Genomic DNA, 16,681 nt, shown 5'->3' with positions numbered 1-16,681 from the left:
TTCATCCCTATTTTTCAGAGTTCCATTGGAAAGTATCAATAATCCTTCATAAACAAATGCTTTGGTGTTTAGCCGTATTTTATTCTGAATTAATATTCAAACATTAGATTATAATATTTTGGAGAGCATTCATATTCTATCCCTTACAAAGAGAAGTTCCTCAGTCCCAAAGTATAAAAAGTGTAATTCCACAGAGTACACATTGATCATAAAGGGAAAAGGGTATTTCAATAATGGGAAAATCAAATGGACATAGTTTTAACTAAGCAATCAAACTTAATGTTATCAAAATGGGATCAACTGACATTATGTGTCTACTGATGAGGAGCTAACATCATCTATACAGTATTCCTAGCAAAATGTGTTTAGCCTGAACATAAATATGAGGAAAATCCAAACTGAGGAACATTGTGCAAAGTTGGCCTAGACTCTTCAAAAAATTTAATGTCACGAAAAATTGAAAAAGACTTGTTAATTGATATAAAGACATGTAACAACTAAATGATGTGTACAATCTTTGATTGCATTGTAAATCTTTAAAAAGACTGACTTCTTTTTTTTTTTTTTTTAATCGAGACAGAGTTTTGCCCTATCACCCAGGTTGGAGCACAGTGGTATGATCATGGCTCACTGCAGCCTCCAACTTCTGGGCTCAAGCGATCTCCCATCTCAGCCTTCCAAGTAGCTAAGACTAAAGGTGTGAGCCACCACCATGCCTGGCTAGTTTTTTTTTTTTCCTTTTTAAATTATTTTAGAGACAGGTCTTGCTGTGTTCCCTAGACTGGTCTCAAACTCCTAGCCTCAAGCGATCCTCTCACTTCAGCCTCCCAAAATGCTGAGATTACAGGCATGAGCTACTGCACCTGGTCAAGACTGAATTTCTGTGAAACTATGAGAGACACTGTTAGGACAATTGGAGAAATCTGAATATAGATTGCATGTTAGATAATAATATTATATCAGTGTTAAATTTCCTGAATGTGAGCCTTAAATTGTGTTTACGTAGGAGTGTGCCCTTGTACTCTGAAATATTTAGGGTTGAATTGTCACAATAACTGCAACTTCTGCAACAAAATGTAAGTTTAGATGAAGGATACTCCACGAACTATTCTTGCAACTTTTCTGCAGCTTTGAAATCTCTAAAAAAGAAAGCCCCCATGCATGCGCATATGTGGTGGTGGGGATATAAAAAGTTTTCAGCAAGGTGATTTCTGTTTAGTAGGTGTTTGACAAATAACTAAAAGAATAACACTGCTTTTGGGGACTTGATACCACACATTCCAATCCACCCCCGGGAAAAAGGCTACATTTATTTCTTAAAAACCAAGTGAAGATTTGTTAGCTCAGCTTTACACACTTGCAGAGTATTTGTATGTACTAATTAGTGTTTATTCTGCCTGTTTAACTGAATGCTCTGGGTAAGAAATTTTGGGAAATCACTGTATTTTTTCAGAACTAGTTTGCTATTTGTAATAAAATGATAGAACATACAGAATTTTAAAAGCATTGTGCATGCTTGAAAAGTAGAATGAGAAAATGCTTGGCAAAATGATTTCTAGTAACTCCTTCCCTAGGGAGAGGAGAATTCCTGAACCTTTCACCATATTACATACTTGTTCCTCCTCCAGGACTGGTGAGCACCAGAGAAGGATGTGGGGCTTCCATGCTTTTATGAAGTGTGGCCACTGCAATAATTTTTCTTTTATGTATGCATAGCTTTGTGACATCTTCATCTGCCTTAACATCTTCTGCAGTTCTCTGTTTCACAGCAGCTCCAGGATCAAAATTAAACACCTGGAAAAAGCACAGCCTTTGTTTAGAATATGTCTGTAAAAACATTTAATAAAAAGATCCCTTTGTTTAAAAAAAAAAAAGTTGTGCATAGATTAAGCCATAAATCTGAATAAAACTTTCTCAAGTTTTTAAGAAAGGCAACTTTATATAACTTAGTAAGTACTTCTGCTGAACTCAAGCTTTTGGTGGCAAAGTAAATAATGAATATTATCCTAATTCTAAGACAGCCAAGATAAACATATGATATGAAAAGGTATAATATCTGATAATGTTCTAAATTTTAGATACCTCCTGATGTTCTAACAGTGTAAAAACAGATGAAATACACTTAAAAAAGACAAAACAAAAAGCTATGATATTTCTACATTTAACTTTTTCCTTGGCTTCATTTTATTACTATGTTAATATTATCCTGTCACTGATTTTGAAAATCTATTACTTGTTTTTTTAAAAATTTATTTATTACGTAAATCCTTTTCTTTGAATGTGGTGACACACAAATGAAAAGGAAAAATTGTCTAAACTTTACTTTTAAAATTAGTATTATAATAGACATTCACCAAATAATGACCTATTTCTATAGCAAATAATATTTTACCATTTTACATGATTTTACTTTTCACCTTACAAATTAGTAAAACAGTTTCATATTTTGGCTATGAGGGTTCAGTTTTGTGATTCTGAGAATCTATGTGGCAGATTTATCAATGCCAGTGCTAACAATAACATTGCAGATTTGAGCAGTTACAGTAATGAGAGAAAATATTGCACTATTAAATGCTGAGCAGTATTAGATACAGCTCTAATGAAAAGGTACAAAGGTGGTTTTAATGAAATATTTATAGGAATATAGATTTGACATCTTTGAAAATGACTCTCAGACATGAATTATTTTCCACAATTTTTAAGTATTCCAAAATGCATGCAAAATATGATAATTGATAAAGAATTAAAATGTATGATTGGAGAAGTAATAAAAAATAAAATGCGAAATGAGAAAGACAAATGTATAAAACACCTAAAAAATAAGATACTGCTGTAGATCTATTGTGAAATGGTTACCTTGGGAAGAATAAGAGGACATTCCAAGCCACACTTGCATGTTCCATCGGTAAGCAGGTATGTTTTAACCTGCTCCAAGCAAGATAACAAAGACCCACTGGGACTGTAAAAATAGTTTAAAAAACATCAGGAAATAATTTTGACTACACATATTATATGAAAAAAGGCATAATTTATAGTCTTACTGTCCTTTATGGGATATTTTCCCACTAGGGAAAAGCATTTTCTTTGTCAATATTATGTTAGCTACTAAATTATAGCCTTTAACACTATTGTGTTTTCTTTTGAACCAAAATATTTCTCAGAAAAATACAGATCTCCACAGAAAATTAAATAAAAGTATTTTGAAAACCAAGAGTAGACTAAAGGTGGTAAAAATGCTATCCTTAAGGACAGAAGCAGGCAAGAAAGGAACAAACAAGAAAACTACATAATAGCAACGACTCTCATTTTAAACTAGAATGTCTACTTTTAAAGCTCTTTGAGGAAAAACTGAAATTTAGAAAATATTGAGGTTCGAGCCAGAAAGTTGGCAAGTCCACAAAAGTTGGAGTGAACAAGTCCCTGTTTATCTTGGAATCTAGAACCAAGTTGTCCCTATGTAAAAATAGGTTTCTTTTTTCTCCCCCTCACCCGTGTGTTTCTTTAAAGATATAATAGATCAGTTATATCTGAAGATACACTGAAGAGTCAAACTCTATAGAGAGAGAGGGAGAGAGAGAGAGAGCGAGAAATCAAGCAGAGTTGACAAAAGATAGGAAACTTTTGAGGAAATAGGGTTTTAGGCAGCAGAAAGATGCCTTGCAGGTCTTTGGGCTAGTAATTGTGTAGGTGCTTCAATGTAACTAAGTTTCAGATCACAAAAGTCAGTAAGATATGTGAATACTCATCAATACAGACTAGGTACTAATTCAAATGACAAGAGATGTCTCTGATTTTTATTTACAATGGGAGTTATATTTTATGTGAGATGGACAATCTGCATTTTAGGACTATGTTAATATGTCAATGTTTTAAATTAAATACATATTATGCTTTGAAATTATATACTTTTCACTTGAGAATACCTTTCATTTATGACTATTTACCAAACCTTCACTTAAGCCCTCTGATCAAGTTCATCCAAAAACAATAATCTCCATTTCATATAAAAAACATTACAATACTGTACACAGATTATTCTATCTCTACAAAAACACAAGTAATATTTTTTAAAATCTATAAGCGAACCAGCTTTAAAATGCAATTCATATTTTATTTATGGACAGTTATGAAAGTAATTTCGGCATGTAGAAAATCAAAACAAAAAACCTCAACTTTGTCAAATTACTCATTTACTTAGGCTAATTTTTTTCAGGTGATATGCGGATAATTCTCATTTTAGTGACGAGTTCAACCACAGCAGGGAAGGGCAAAAAGATATTTTTGCAGGTCTGGTGATTTCAATAAAATTAAATCAGGCCGAGCACAGTGGCTCACGCCTGCTACTCCAGCACTTTGGGAGGCTGAGGCAGGCGGATCCCTTGAGGTCAGGAATTTGAGACCAGCTTGGCCAACATGGTGAAAACCCATCTCTACTAAAAATACAAGCATTAGCCAGGCATGGTAGTGCGTGCTTGTAATTCCAGCTACTGGGGAGGCTGAGGCACGAGAAATGTTTGAACCCAGGAGGCGGAGGTTGTAGTGAGCCAAGATGCGCCACTACACTCCAGCCTGGGCGACAGTGTGAGACTTTGTCTCAAAAACAACAAGAAAACAAGTGTAATATCTTGTTGATTTTTCATGTGAAGCATTCATGAATTTGGTGAAAAGGAACTGCCCGACATTTTAACTTAGAAGAAAGTATATGGACTGAATCCTAGAGGAATTTAATTGTAAAATTAAACCTGAAGACAAGAATTCCTTAATTCTATTAAAGTACTCCAGACGCTTTAAAAACATTTCCTCTCAATAAGTCAGTTGGGTTCTTTCTTTCAGTTGTATCTCTTTAATTAATTTCTCAGAGTAATAATCAATGGAAAAAAATAGTTAAAAAACTTACAGCATAGATAAAGCTTAGAAGATTGGAAGTAGGTGGAGAATTTAATGTGTAGCCTCAATGCTACGCTGAGGCAGGAGCAGCTGGAGACTAACCTAAAAATTATGAACAAACTGCACATTGAGCAGGGAGCTATAGAAGGAGCTATACATGTTCAAGTAGTAATTTAGTTATATACAAACAAATTAAATCTATACTGGTTAATTTAATTTGAGAGTGTTTTACCTAATCTAGGAAAGCTTGTTTCCAAAATAATTATCAGTATACAGATTTGAAGTTGGAGAACCACTAACAAGGATATCAGATGGTATAAAGTCTAGTCAGACTTGGAAAATCATGAACATGATAACCAACAGTTTCTTAGACTTTAACTTGGTTTTTGACTCCCAGACTTAATTTGGTTTTTGCTTGCAGAAATTGAAAAACCTCATTTATCTTTCATAGGAATAAAAATGAAGTGAAAAAAAATTATCCAGATTTTAGAGTCTTTTGTTCTATGCTGAATATACATTTGCTCTTTACAAACTAGAACAAACATAAGTATAAATTTATAACACAGATAACTTGCTATATTATATTTATAACAAAGTATTTCTGGTAGTTTGTTAATAGCACTGACAATAGAAACTCTGAAGAAGTTATCTCATGTGTGCTTGTTCATCTTATCTACCATGGGATGAGCTTCATATTCTCTGCTTTCTTATCCCTTCACCCCAATAAATATGGGTCACATCTTTAATATTACTGAAGTAAAATTTATGTGACAAAATGCTTTTAATTGGTAACTAGATTTACCTCAAGAAATGCCTTACACACAACAAGCAAACAAACTCAAGACTAATCTGAACTGACTTTCTGAGTTATTATGCCATAAAATAGTCTGTGTTTACATAACCAAAAAATATCTCATTTCTATAAATACATTCTTGCTGGACTGGCAAATTCTGTTGAAGCTGGGATATAAATAGTCACACTGAAAGTAATAGCATCCATTTAATAATGGAATGTGATACCTTTTAAACAGTTATAGTCTGTTTCTAAAAGTTTTTCATTACATCACAAAGAAAGATTTATGGTATCTTCTTTCATATACTTACAGAAAAACTATGAAGTAGGGAACTTAGATGTCAACTATTTAATAAGTAAGACTAAAACTTCTTTTTAACAGTTTAATCATTCCATTCAACTTGTTCTACAAGAGATGTATAGCACTGACATTGAAAAGAGTAGGCATTTTATTTGTATGACTATTTACTTGTAAGATGCAGAGCCTTCTCCATGACTTTTTCACTTTTACTATTACATGCAAGGAAATAGATTAAAGACTATACAGAAAAAAAGAAACGTATTTTTCGTTAACAGAAGGCATTAAGAAGTCTAATAACTGAAACTTTCTATAGATAAAAACTCAATTTTATCAAAAAAGCCAGCTGACATACTCTGAAGGACAGAGTAATTCAAGTCAAGTGATATTTCAAGTATTTTACATTCTCCTGTGAATGTGGTAATGATGATTGCATGTTTCTTTTAGAAATCATCATATTTTTCTTTATTCTTGTTACAGAGATAAGCAGAACGACAAACAAGTAATGCACAAAACTTCTCTGGAAATCTAAGGTAATTAAAAATTCTCATATGTTTCTAGCACAAAGGTCACTTATTCACATTTATATGAGGAGCCATCAGTCACCTTGTTTGGTTCTCTCCTTAGTCTTTGGAGTGCAACTTTGCAGGTACCACAGGTGATAATAAGAACTTACCTGACATAAAGCACTCCATTTTGATCCACACGACGCTGCCAACCCACAGGAACTTGTATAGCTGGAAGACCTCCTTCCTTGTCCCCTCCGTCACACTCTTTGCCTCCATTCATTTTCTGTGTCTGCTGGGGACTCTCCAAAGATATCAGCAATAAGATGATATCCTTATATTACAGAGCATGATGGCCTTCAAAAGTCGGCCAGTGCAGCACAGCTTTTCCCAGACTGTACAAAACTCATTGGGAAGCTTCAGCTCAGTTTGGAACCAAGTCCTTGAAATCTGCCATTGTGAAAAAAATCAGCTTCCCATTATAATCTACATTAAATAACCAATATTTAATTCCTAAGGATGGTCTACATGGGTAAAAATGAGTGCTTCTGAATAAGGAAAATCATAATTCACCAATGCTGGTACCTGTGTGAACGGGGGTGGGGAGTGTAAAGTTTTTAGTTCAACATTTGTCTTGAACCTTGATGTTGTACTAAAACAATCTCTATTGTTTAGAAACTGGTCTCATTTTTACAGTGTGAGTCGGTTAATATTTCCAGGTACCCGCCTTTATAGGCCACATTCTTTAAACTTTCTCTTTATCTTCCAATCTGAATCCAAGGTGTTGCAGGTTGGTTCATCTGATGTTTTCATGACTTCAAAATTCCAATAATGTAGCCTGAAACATATGTAAATATGTGAACTTGTATATTTAATGTTGAAAACTGAGACACTTTACAATTTTAAAATAGAATAAACTATGAAGTGTACCCAATGACGTTGATGTCCTTTGCTATCAAAATCATATGTCAAATTCAAGTTGTTTCCTTCTTCCAACTTAGTCCACTTACTCCAATTAAACCAATTTACTTGCTCTTCAGCATATTCAACTTTCTAATTACTGGAGACAGACCCATAATTATGGCATTACATATACACGTACACTCAAACATACAAACGTACACATAAGGCTTCCTTCTAACTTGATATAAAAATATATCCATCACTTCTTATGACCTGTAAACTACAGAGTTGTGTGTTAATCCAATCATATTCTAATAACTTCTTAATATTATATAACCCTTTGATTCAGTTTTCTTTTTTAATCATTATACAGTTTTAGTCTAGAGAAGAAAATGTTTATTTTTTTTAAATAAAAAGTTAGAAGGAAATAAATTTATAGTACTTTTCCAAATATAAGAGGCGGTTTCCCTCCAATATTACTGAATATAAGTGGAATTTGCTTTATAGTCAAGAGTTTACGAAATTCCTTATATTATAGGGTGCTCTTTTAATTCCCTTATTCAGTTACGAGGTGCTATTTAAGGAGGACATACTAGCTTGAAACTGCCATAATCAATGATTAGTGTGGAATGCTTATAAAGGTTATCTTGATTGAGCTATTAAATAAAAAATCATGGCGAGTAAATTTTTAGAAGATTTAGCATCCAGTCCTGTGGAGAATGCAACTTCACAGTTGTTAGTATTATTTGTTTTTGTAAAGAAGCCTTTTTATGACCAATTTCATATCCCATATATAGTTACATTGTGGGATTCATGAAACTACACTAAAGAATGGATGAAAAACAATTATCATAGTGTTGAATGAATGGGACTTGTGGTTTGTGATAAATATTTCAGTGGCAGCATTGTCCACAGATTCAAAAGGTACTATATTTCAAACAATTTAAATGGAAGTGAAGATGATACACTCTGAAAAACTGTGTTAAATGACTTAAGATTCATATGAAAGTATTAAATTAAAATCATTTTAAAACATGTAAGTGAAAAAACTAATGTATTATTTTAGACAACATGCATTTCAAATACGCATGTACAACTTAATCAAGTAACAAATTAAGCACTGTAAATAGACACATAACTACTTAACTACATTCCTAAAAGTCTGTATATTTAAGTTGGCCCAAACCCTTGTTTTGGATTTCTCCTTAGGAAAGCAGGAGACCATCTTGTGGTAAAGGCCATCATATATTCAGGTATATTGATATATAAAAGGCATCATATATTCAGGTATATGCCTTCTTTATAGCCTTGGCTCTGAGGCAGGTTAAGGGTGTCATAATGAAGCATTTACTCGCAGCTGAAAGCAAGGAACTGTGGGTATGGACGTGGCAAACACTGGCAGGCAATGGGGAAAATATCAAACATTTACTGGGAAAAATTTTGGAGTATAAAGAAAAGTACCAAGTCGTAGCAGTCCCAATAGGGTCTCAAGCTGGTAATTTGCATCACTGGCCCCAGTTCACTGTGCTATGCTTCTCACAGAAATGTCCTACCTGCAAGCATAACATCTTCCACTCACTATACCTTTGCCCATGACTCCTGCTGTTCATGTCTGTGTTTATTCACATTTCATTCAACAGTTAGTGAGTAGCTACTATATGTGCTAGGTACTATGCTAGGTGCTGGGAGTACAAAGATGGTAAGTACTGTGGTCTGAATGTCTGTATTCCCCCCAGAATCCACACGTTGAAATCCTAACCCCCAAGGTGATGGTATTAGGAGACAGAGCCTTTGGGAGATGATTAGGTCTTGGGGGCAGAGCCATCATGAATGGCATTAGGCCATAAAGAGCTCTCTTCCAACATGTGAGTTTACAGCAAAAAGACCATATGCACCAGAAAGTAGTCCCTTACCAGACACTGGATCTGCCAGTGCCTTAATCTTGCCAGCCTCCAGAATTATCATACAAAAGTTTATGTTGTTTATAAGCCATCTAGTTTATGGTGTTTCGTTATAGCAGCCTGAATTAAGACACCAAAATACTATTTATCCAAAGCCCAGTGCAATATTTGGCTCTAATGAGCTACTCAATGTGGAAGAACAGAAAGGAAAGAGGACGGGAGGGATGAGGATGGGTCAATCCTTGTTCACAAGGAGTTTGTGGCCTCATGGAATTTCTAGTGCTTGTGAAAGTGGTATGAACTTTGTGCCATCCTGGACCCCTAGTTTTGTCAAATAGCAACAGACTCTGATGACCAAACTTGTTTTTTTATAGTCCCTTTTCATGCCTGTTTTATTACCTCGCTTTTCCAAAGAAATCTCTTCAGTGGTCTCATCATTACACTGGGCCCATTCCCATTTTCCCTACTTTCCAGCTTTCTGTTTGATACCTTTTTTTTCTTCCTGCCTCCTCTTAAATGTGGCTCTAACTTCCCTGAGACTGGCTGGCTCACTCCATTAAGTAATTTGTGGATCTGCCATCTAATAACATTGCAGTGATTGCTGCCAAATGCTTCCCTCATATTTCAGTAATCAAAAATACCAATATATGATGGCTGGGTTTTGCTTAAACCAGCAGTTCTCTAACATAGTTCTGGGACAAACATCATTATTGCCTGTAACACCGGGGAACTTGTCAAAAATGCAAATTCACAGGCCCAATCTCAGACTTAATGAATCAGAAACTAGTGGGACAATCTATTTTTTAGTAAACCCTCTAGGTTCTTGTTCTGATGTCTGTTCGAAGTTTGATGCCTGATCAAGACTGACACCCTAATCCGTCTGCCTCTCTTCCCAAGAAAAGGCTGGTTTCACAGCTTTACATCTTGCAGGCAGCCAGCCCTTTAATTTCTTTTGTTCAGGGTTTGGGGATGGGGTATGGGAGGATCAGCCCTTTTTTGCTGCTACTTCAGCCTTCCAGAGGCAGCACAATTGTAAGGGTCTTAGGAAGCCCTCATAGCGAAAATCCAATATAGTTATCATTTATCTGTTAAGTGGCATTTTTTTTCTCAACATTCATCTTGTGAATTTGGAAAATACAGAGAAGTTTGAAGATGAAAATAAATACTGAACTGTAATCTCACTGCTGAATAATAACCATGGAAAATACAAAAAAACTATAAAACTCTAATTAAAGAAATAGAAGAGGATACAAAAAAATGGAAAGCTATTCCATGCTCATAGATTAGAAGAATTAATATTGCTAAAATGGCAATGCTACCCTAAGCAATCTACAGATTCAGTGCAATCTGTATCAAATACCAATGGCATTCTTCACAGAAACAAAAAAAATCCTAAATGTCTGTGGAACCATTGATATGCTTTTTTTCAATCATTTGTTTTTAGAAAGTTTTAAAAGCTTACATAAAAAGCGAGTTTAGTAAACAACAACGTCCACTACTCTAAATTTACAATGCAAACATTTTGTCATTTTTGCTTATTTTAAAACATAAGATGAAAACATTACAGATGAAGTTAAATACTACCCCCACACCCCCATGCCATTTTCCTTTTCAGCCCAATCCCCTCCCTTCCACCCCAGAAGCAACCAGTATTATGATTCTTGTCTGTATCCTTTCAGGTCATGTTTTAATATGTTTGTTTCCTATATATGTATACATAAACCATATTTTACTGTTATATGTATTTTGAAATTTTATATAAATACTGGTATATGGTGCATATAATTCTGTAACTTGCTTTTCTAAAATTCAACATGTTTTGAGAGCCATCTCTATTGAGGTATATAGATTTATCTCTGTTGCAGATACAGGATTTCAATTCATGAATTTTTAACCTCAAAATTGTATTCTATCATATGATTATACAACTATTCATCTATTGGTAAATAATCATGCTAACAGATCTGCACATTTTCAACTTTACAGATACTGCCAAATTGTTCTCTGAAGCAGTACTGATTCCAAATATTTTCTATCTGTAAATGTGTGTCTTTTAAATATTGAATCATTACCACTTTTTTTTCTTCCTGGGCATTTTACTATGACATTAAACACTTTTCCAAAACATGATCTTTAATTGTTGGGTATAACTTTGTCATAAATGTATATATAATTTCTTTACTAATTTTCCTTTGGTGGACATAGATTTTTCTCCCAAATTTTCACAATGACAAATAAATCTGATAAAAATATTCCTGTACATATATCTATGCCCATCTTGATAACTCATTTAAAATTATTTGATAACATAGAATTGCATAATTCTAGGGTCCTTACATTTCTTTAAGTGCTAGGAGGGTAGAACTAGGAAAGCATTTGAGGCCATGTTTCTTAAACTTTTGAAACTGAAGCATACCTTCTTTTGCTAAATATTAAAATCGATTCTACTTGCTTTCATGATTCTGATAACTTCACCTTCTATATAGACTCATCCAAGATGTAGTCAGGCTTTACTTTTATAATTTTATAATTATAATATTATGAAAACTAAAGCTTCTCCTGTTTTCCAAATTTAACACTTTAATATTACTATGCTTTTAGAAGTACCTATTTCACAGCATCTTGCCTCACCTCTCCAAAGACCCACCTTACTTATATGGTTTCATTTAAGCCCAATAAGCATAGGTCAAAACATAAAAGATTTTGTGATATGAAGGTACCTCCATCTTACTAAGACTCAGGATCCACAATAGGTCTTATACTTAGGACTTAATTTATATTTATTTCACAAACAGTTCTGTAGCAATAATAACGAGATGCAAAATTGTGTGCGTGTGTGTGTGTGTGCATGTGTGTATGTTCTGAGGCACGTACCTGCCACGATTCCAATGTTTTCAGTTTCCTGATTCCTTTAAATACGCAAATTAGTCTCTGGAAATGGCTTTTGGTGGATTGAATTTTAGCAACTGGATTTTCTTCTTTACATTGGCTTCTCCTAACCATTCAGCATTCAAATTAGACATCATCTCCTCAAAAAGACCGTAATGTAAACTCTAGGGGTACTCTCTCACACTTCGTTAATTCACTGATACTTTTATTATCTGATGAGGATTATTATTGCTTATCATTTATTTGTGTGTTTATTGACTAGCTCTCCCCACTGGAATGTAAACAGTCTAACAGCAGGACCTTGTCATATTCCCAGTTCCTGGTATAATCCCTAGCACACAGTAGGTGCTTAAATACTTCCGAAAGACTGTGCATATTCTAATTAGTCAATATAATTTTACATTCTGATTTTTTACCATGTAGGCTTATAAAATTTTAGCAACACATGTGTCTGAAATGAAAGAGGTTTTTAAAAGAAGCCAATGACTATGCATGTTGATAAAACAGCAAAAGAGCCTTTTGCTCTAGATTTTTCCCTGATGATCTCACAATCTCTGATCATTTCTGTGTTGAAAAAGTGTGATAGGGCATCTAAGAAAATTAATATGCTAACTTTAAATTTTATTTATAAAGTTAATCACAGTTTTATTTACTAAGTGGTTTACAGACACATTTTAATTGGATTAATAAAGGAACCCCTAAGATAAATAAATGCAGAAAAATAAAAAATTAAACTTATGTTAAAACAGGATGCTAATTAATGGAACAGACCTTTTTTTTTTTTTTTTTTCTCATTTTGCTTTACTGACATTATTGTTAACCTAAGAATAAACTCACTACTTTATGAAGTGTTGAATGGGTATTTTATTTTGCTTTAATTTTTTGGAGACAAGGTCTCACTCTGTTGCCCAGGCTGCAGGGCAATTGCACAATTATGGCTCACTGCAGCTTTGACTTCCTGGGCTCAAGCTATCCTCCTCCCTCAGCCTCCTGTATAGGTGGGATCACAGGCGCCCAAACCAGGCCTGGCTAATTTTTTGATTTTTTTCGTGGAGATGGGAGTCTCCTTTTGTTGCCCAGGCTGGTCTTGAACTCCTGAGCTCAAAAACTCAAGCTCTTGCCTTGGCCTTCCAAAGTGCTAGGATTACAAGTGCAAGCCACCGTGCTTGGCTTAAATGTGTATTTTTTTTTTTTTTATGAGATGGAGTCTCACTCTGTCGCCCAGGCTGGAGGGTAGTGGCGTAATCTCGGCTCACTGCAAGCTCTGACTCCCGGGTTCACACCATTCTCCTGCCTCAGCCTCCCGAGTAGCTGGGACTACAGGCGCCCGCCACCACACCCAGGTAATTTTTTGTATTTTTAGTAGAGACGGGGTTTCACCATGTTAGCCAGGATGGTCTCGATTTCCTGACCTCGTGATCCGTCCGTCTCGGCCTCCCAAAGTGCTGGGATGAGCCACCGCACCTGGCCAAATGTGAATTTCTGAAGTTATACTCAAAACAACATGAAGTGACACCATGAAAATAAGTAAATAGCTATTCTTCATAAACCTTGCTGAATAACATCAAATGCCAAATTCTTCTGATTAAATGATTAATGATAAAAATAATGAATTGGTTTTTGAGTCATGTGATATTATAAGTAAATTCTATTAAAATATTTATAATGACATCACATGTTCATCTTGTGCTTAGTGGATGCGACTACTGGGAGACACAGTGGGACAGAATTAGCACCCAATTAATTATTGATTTATCAAGATGAGACTATGTACATTAGGTAAAACATAGATATTTGATATATCTAAATCATGGCTTATACTTTTAATACTATGATTATAAATTTAGGTCATGAAATATTTAAAGGTAATTAAGAAGTCCACTCTATTCCTATATTTGCAAGAGTGAACACCTCATATTCTCCAATTGAGAACAAGTCCTACATAAAACCCGCCTTTATATTTATATTCCAAAACAATATATACATGTAACAACAGATATGATTGGATTAAAAATAATAACATTACTATTTTGGAGAGGGAAGTCTGAGTGGCTACAACATAATTATCATTTTATTGGATAATAAATGAACATATTCATAATCTTTCCATCGTTAGTGGCTGAATTATGCTTGTTACAGTAACCCTAAATGACATTTCCCCATTCTAATATCTTTCACCATCATGTCAATTATTCAAACGTTCCTTCACAGTACCTAGTCAATCCCTCAGTCAACCTTCCCCCATCTGTTTCACCTTTCACCTATTTATTGAAGACATTCATTTTTATTTATGAGCACACTTATCTTGCAGTTACATCTTTTTCATATTTTTAAACTGTGCAATAGATTAGCCCCATTTTTAGCCTAGTTATTTTTCCATTGCTTATCTTCACTGTGCAGTCACTTCTTCTAAAATATACCTCTCAGATACATCCTTTGTAAGTGACCCAATACCTCTGCCAGGCTCCACTTATTCACTCAAACTACCCCTAGCACATTTACATTTGTTTTATATAGTTGGACAAGGATACCCTAGAAAGGCAAATCTCTCTTGCCCCTGCTACTCACTAGAGAGAAATTCTCTAGCTTCAGATGTCCTTGACCGTTCAGTGCAGAAAAGTGTAAAAGTTCACAACCTGAGATGAGGGATCATAATAATGTAGGAAAGTTATATTTTTCATTGGCTCTCAAGGTACAGAGACAGGCTCCTGAGAGTGAGGCCAGTCCTCAGAGTCAAGGTAGCAGGCGTGCTTGTCTGTGCCCATCTTTGGTCAATATTTATTTATACCAGGCCATATTTTGCTACGAAAATTCAGGAACTTGTACACTCTAGTCACATAGAAGTCTTCATTGAACCAAATGCTAAGTGTGGTAGGTTGCCACAAAATTGCAGTTCCTTCCATCAGAAAATGAATTTATCACTCCACACGTTGAATCTTGGCAGGCCTTGTGATTTGTTTTGACCAGTGGAATTTGATGCATATGATACTGTTCAAATTTTACACCTAAAACTCAAAAGGCCTTATAACTTTTGCTCTTGTTTCTTGAAATGCCATCATCATGTGAACAATCTGAGCTAGCCCCATCGAGGATGAGAGATTACGTGAAGAGAGAAGTCTAGCTGTCCAGCCAGTCCAGCTGAGGCCCTAGACTTGTAAGTAAATATAGCCAGCACCATGTGGAACAGGGATGAGCTGCTAGAGCTGGGCCCAGTCTTAACTGCCAACTCACAGAATGAAAAATATTATTTCAAATAGCCAAAAACTATACTAAAAACAATTAAAAAGCCTAAAATAAGGTTTAACTTAAACCAATCATAGTATTGACAGGCTACGTAGCCTTAATGGTTAACAGCAGAAGCTAGAAGCTGACTGGGTTTGAACCTTGGCTCTACCCTTTATTAACTTGTGACCTTGAACAAGTTTTAAAATTTCTTATAAAATGGGGATTATAACCATATAGGATTGTTCTGGGAAAAAAGTAAGTTAATGTAGATGTGCCTAGCACATAGTAAGTATCCAAATTGTTATTAGTCATATATAGCTATGAAAGTCATATTACAGAAATTTTAATAGCACTGAGAAAAAGACCATGATTTTGTTAGGTGAAAAAACATACTATAAAATTATACATATAATTATCATCTTAATTAACAAAATGCTACTATTTATATAGACCTAGGAATAGAACACCACTATACTCTATATGAGCTCTGGTAGTGGATAAACATACTTTCTCATTGCCTTTCTGGATTTTCAAATTTTTCTATAATAAACATATATTAGCTCTGTAATCAGGAAAAATACTATCTTCAAAAAATTAAGTGTTGTATCTGTAGAAGAGGTAATTAATGTTTCCCTAATCCTTAGAAGTATTAGGGAAGCTTTTTATTGGAAAGCTTCATGCCCAGTAATATGCTATTATTTCTCTTTCTGTTTTATTCAAAACGAGAAAAAGATATGGAGAGTCGGAAAGAATATTGCATTAACCTATTATGATCTACATACTGCAAGTAAAAATTAAGGCTGTCCTTTAGATTGGTTCTAAAATGCCTCCAGGTGTCATGCTCACTTTTCTACTTGGAATATTGTCTCCCATCTCACCCTCTTGTTCTTCACTGAATAGTGCCCATTTATCTCAGTTTAAATGTCACTTTCTCAGATAAGTCTTCCCTCGTCTCTCTAATCTTTACTTAACTTTCCGAGTCTTTAAACTAGGTTCCCCTTGTAATTCTCCCATATAATATACAGTTCTTTTGCTTCACAGAAGTTATTACAAATAACTGAGCTTTCTCTTCACCCTTGACATCCTACAATATTGCAAAAGAAAAAGCAGTTGAGACAAAGAAGTTCAGGTTAAAGTTTCACTTTGTGCCTTTGAAAATATATAATGAGATGGGAAGTGAAGGTCTGTATGCATATGTGGAAAATACTTACTATGAAACACTTCCTTTCATTAAAGCCAAAAAGTGAACAATTACCAGATCTCAAATACATATCTTTAA

General features: G+C 34.6%; 1 protein-coding gene across 1 annotated transcript in view; it reads right to left on the bottom strand.

Moving 5' to 3' along the window:
- The window catches only part of MBD5 (methyl-CpG binding domain protein 5), a 227,275-nt gene that overhangs the window by 49,223 nt on the left and 161,371 nt on the right, over positions 1 to 16,681 (bottom strand). Inside the window, exons 3-5 of the mRNA XM_026453922.1 lie at positions 6,655 to 7,322; positions 2,857 to 2,959; positions 1,614 to 1,794 (exon numbers count right to left, since the gene is read on the bottom strand). Of these exons, the coding sequence (XP_026309707.1) occupies positions 1,614 to 1,794; positions 2,857 to 2,959; positions 6,655 to 6,767 (397 nt within the window). The 5' untranslated portion in view covers positions 6,768 to 7,322. The remainder of the gene's footprint in view (positions 1 to 1,613; positions 1,795 to 2,856; positions 2,960 to 6,654; positions 7,323 to 16,681) is intronic.

Source organism: Piliocolobus tephrosceles, chromosome 11 (assembly GCF_002776525.5).
Source record: "Piliocolobus tephrosceles isolate RC106 chromosome 11, ASM277652v3, whole genome shotgun sequence".
NCBI classification, from domain to species: Eukaryota; Metazoa; Chordata; class Mammalia; order Primates; family Cercopithecidae; genus Piliocolobus; species Piliocolobus tephrosceles.
Note: the sequence above shows the minus strand (reverse complement) of the source record. Positions and strands in the feature narration are given on the sequence as shown.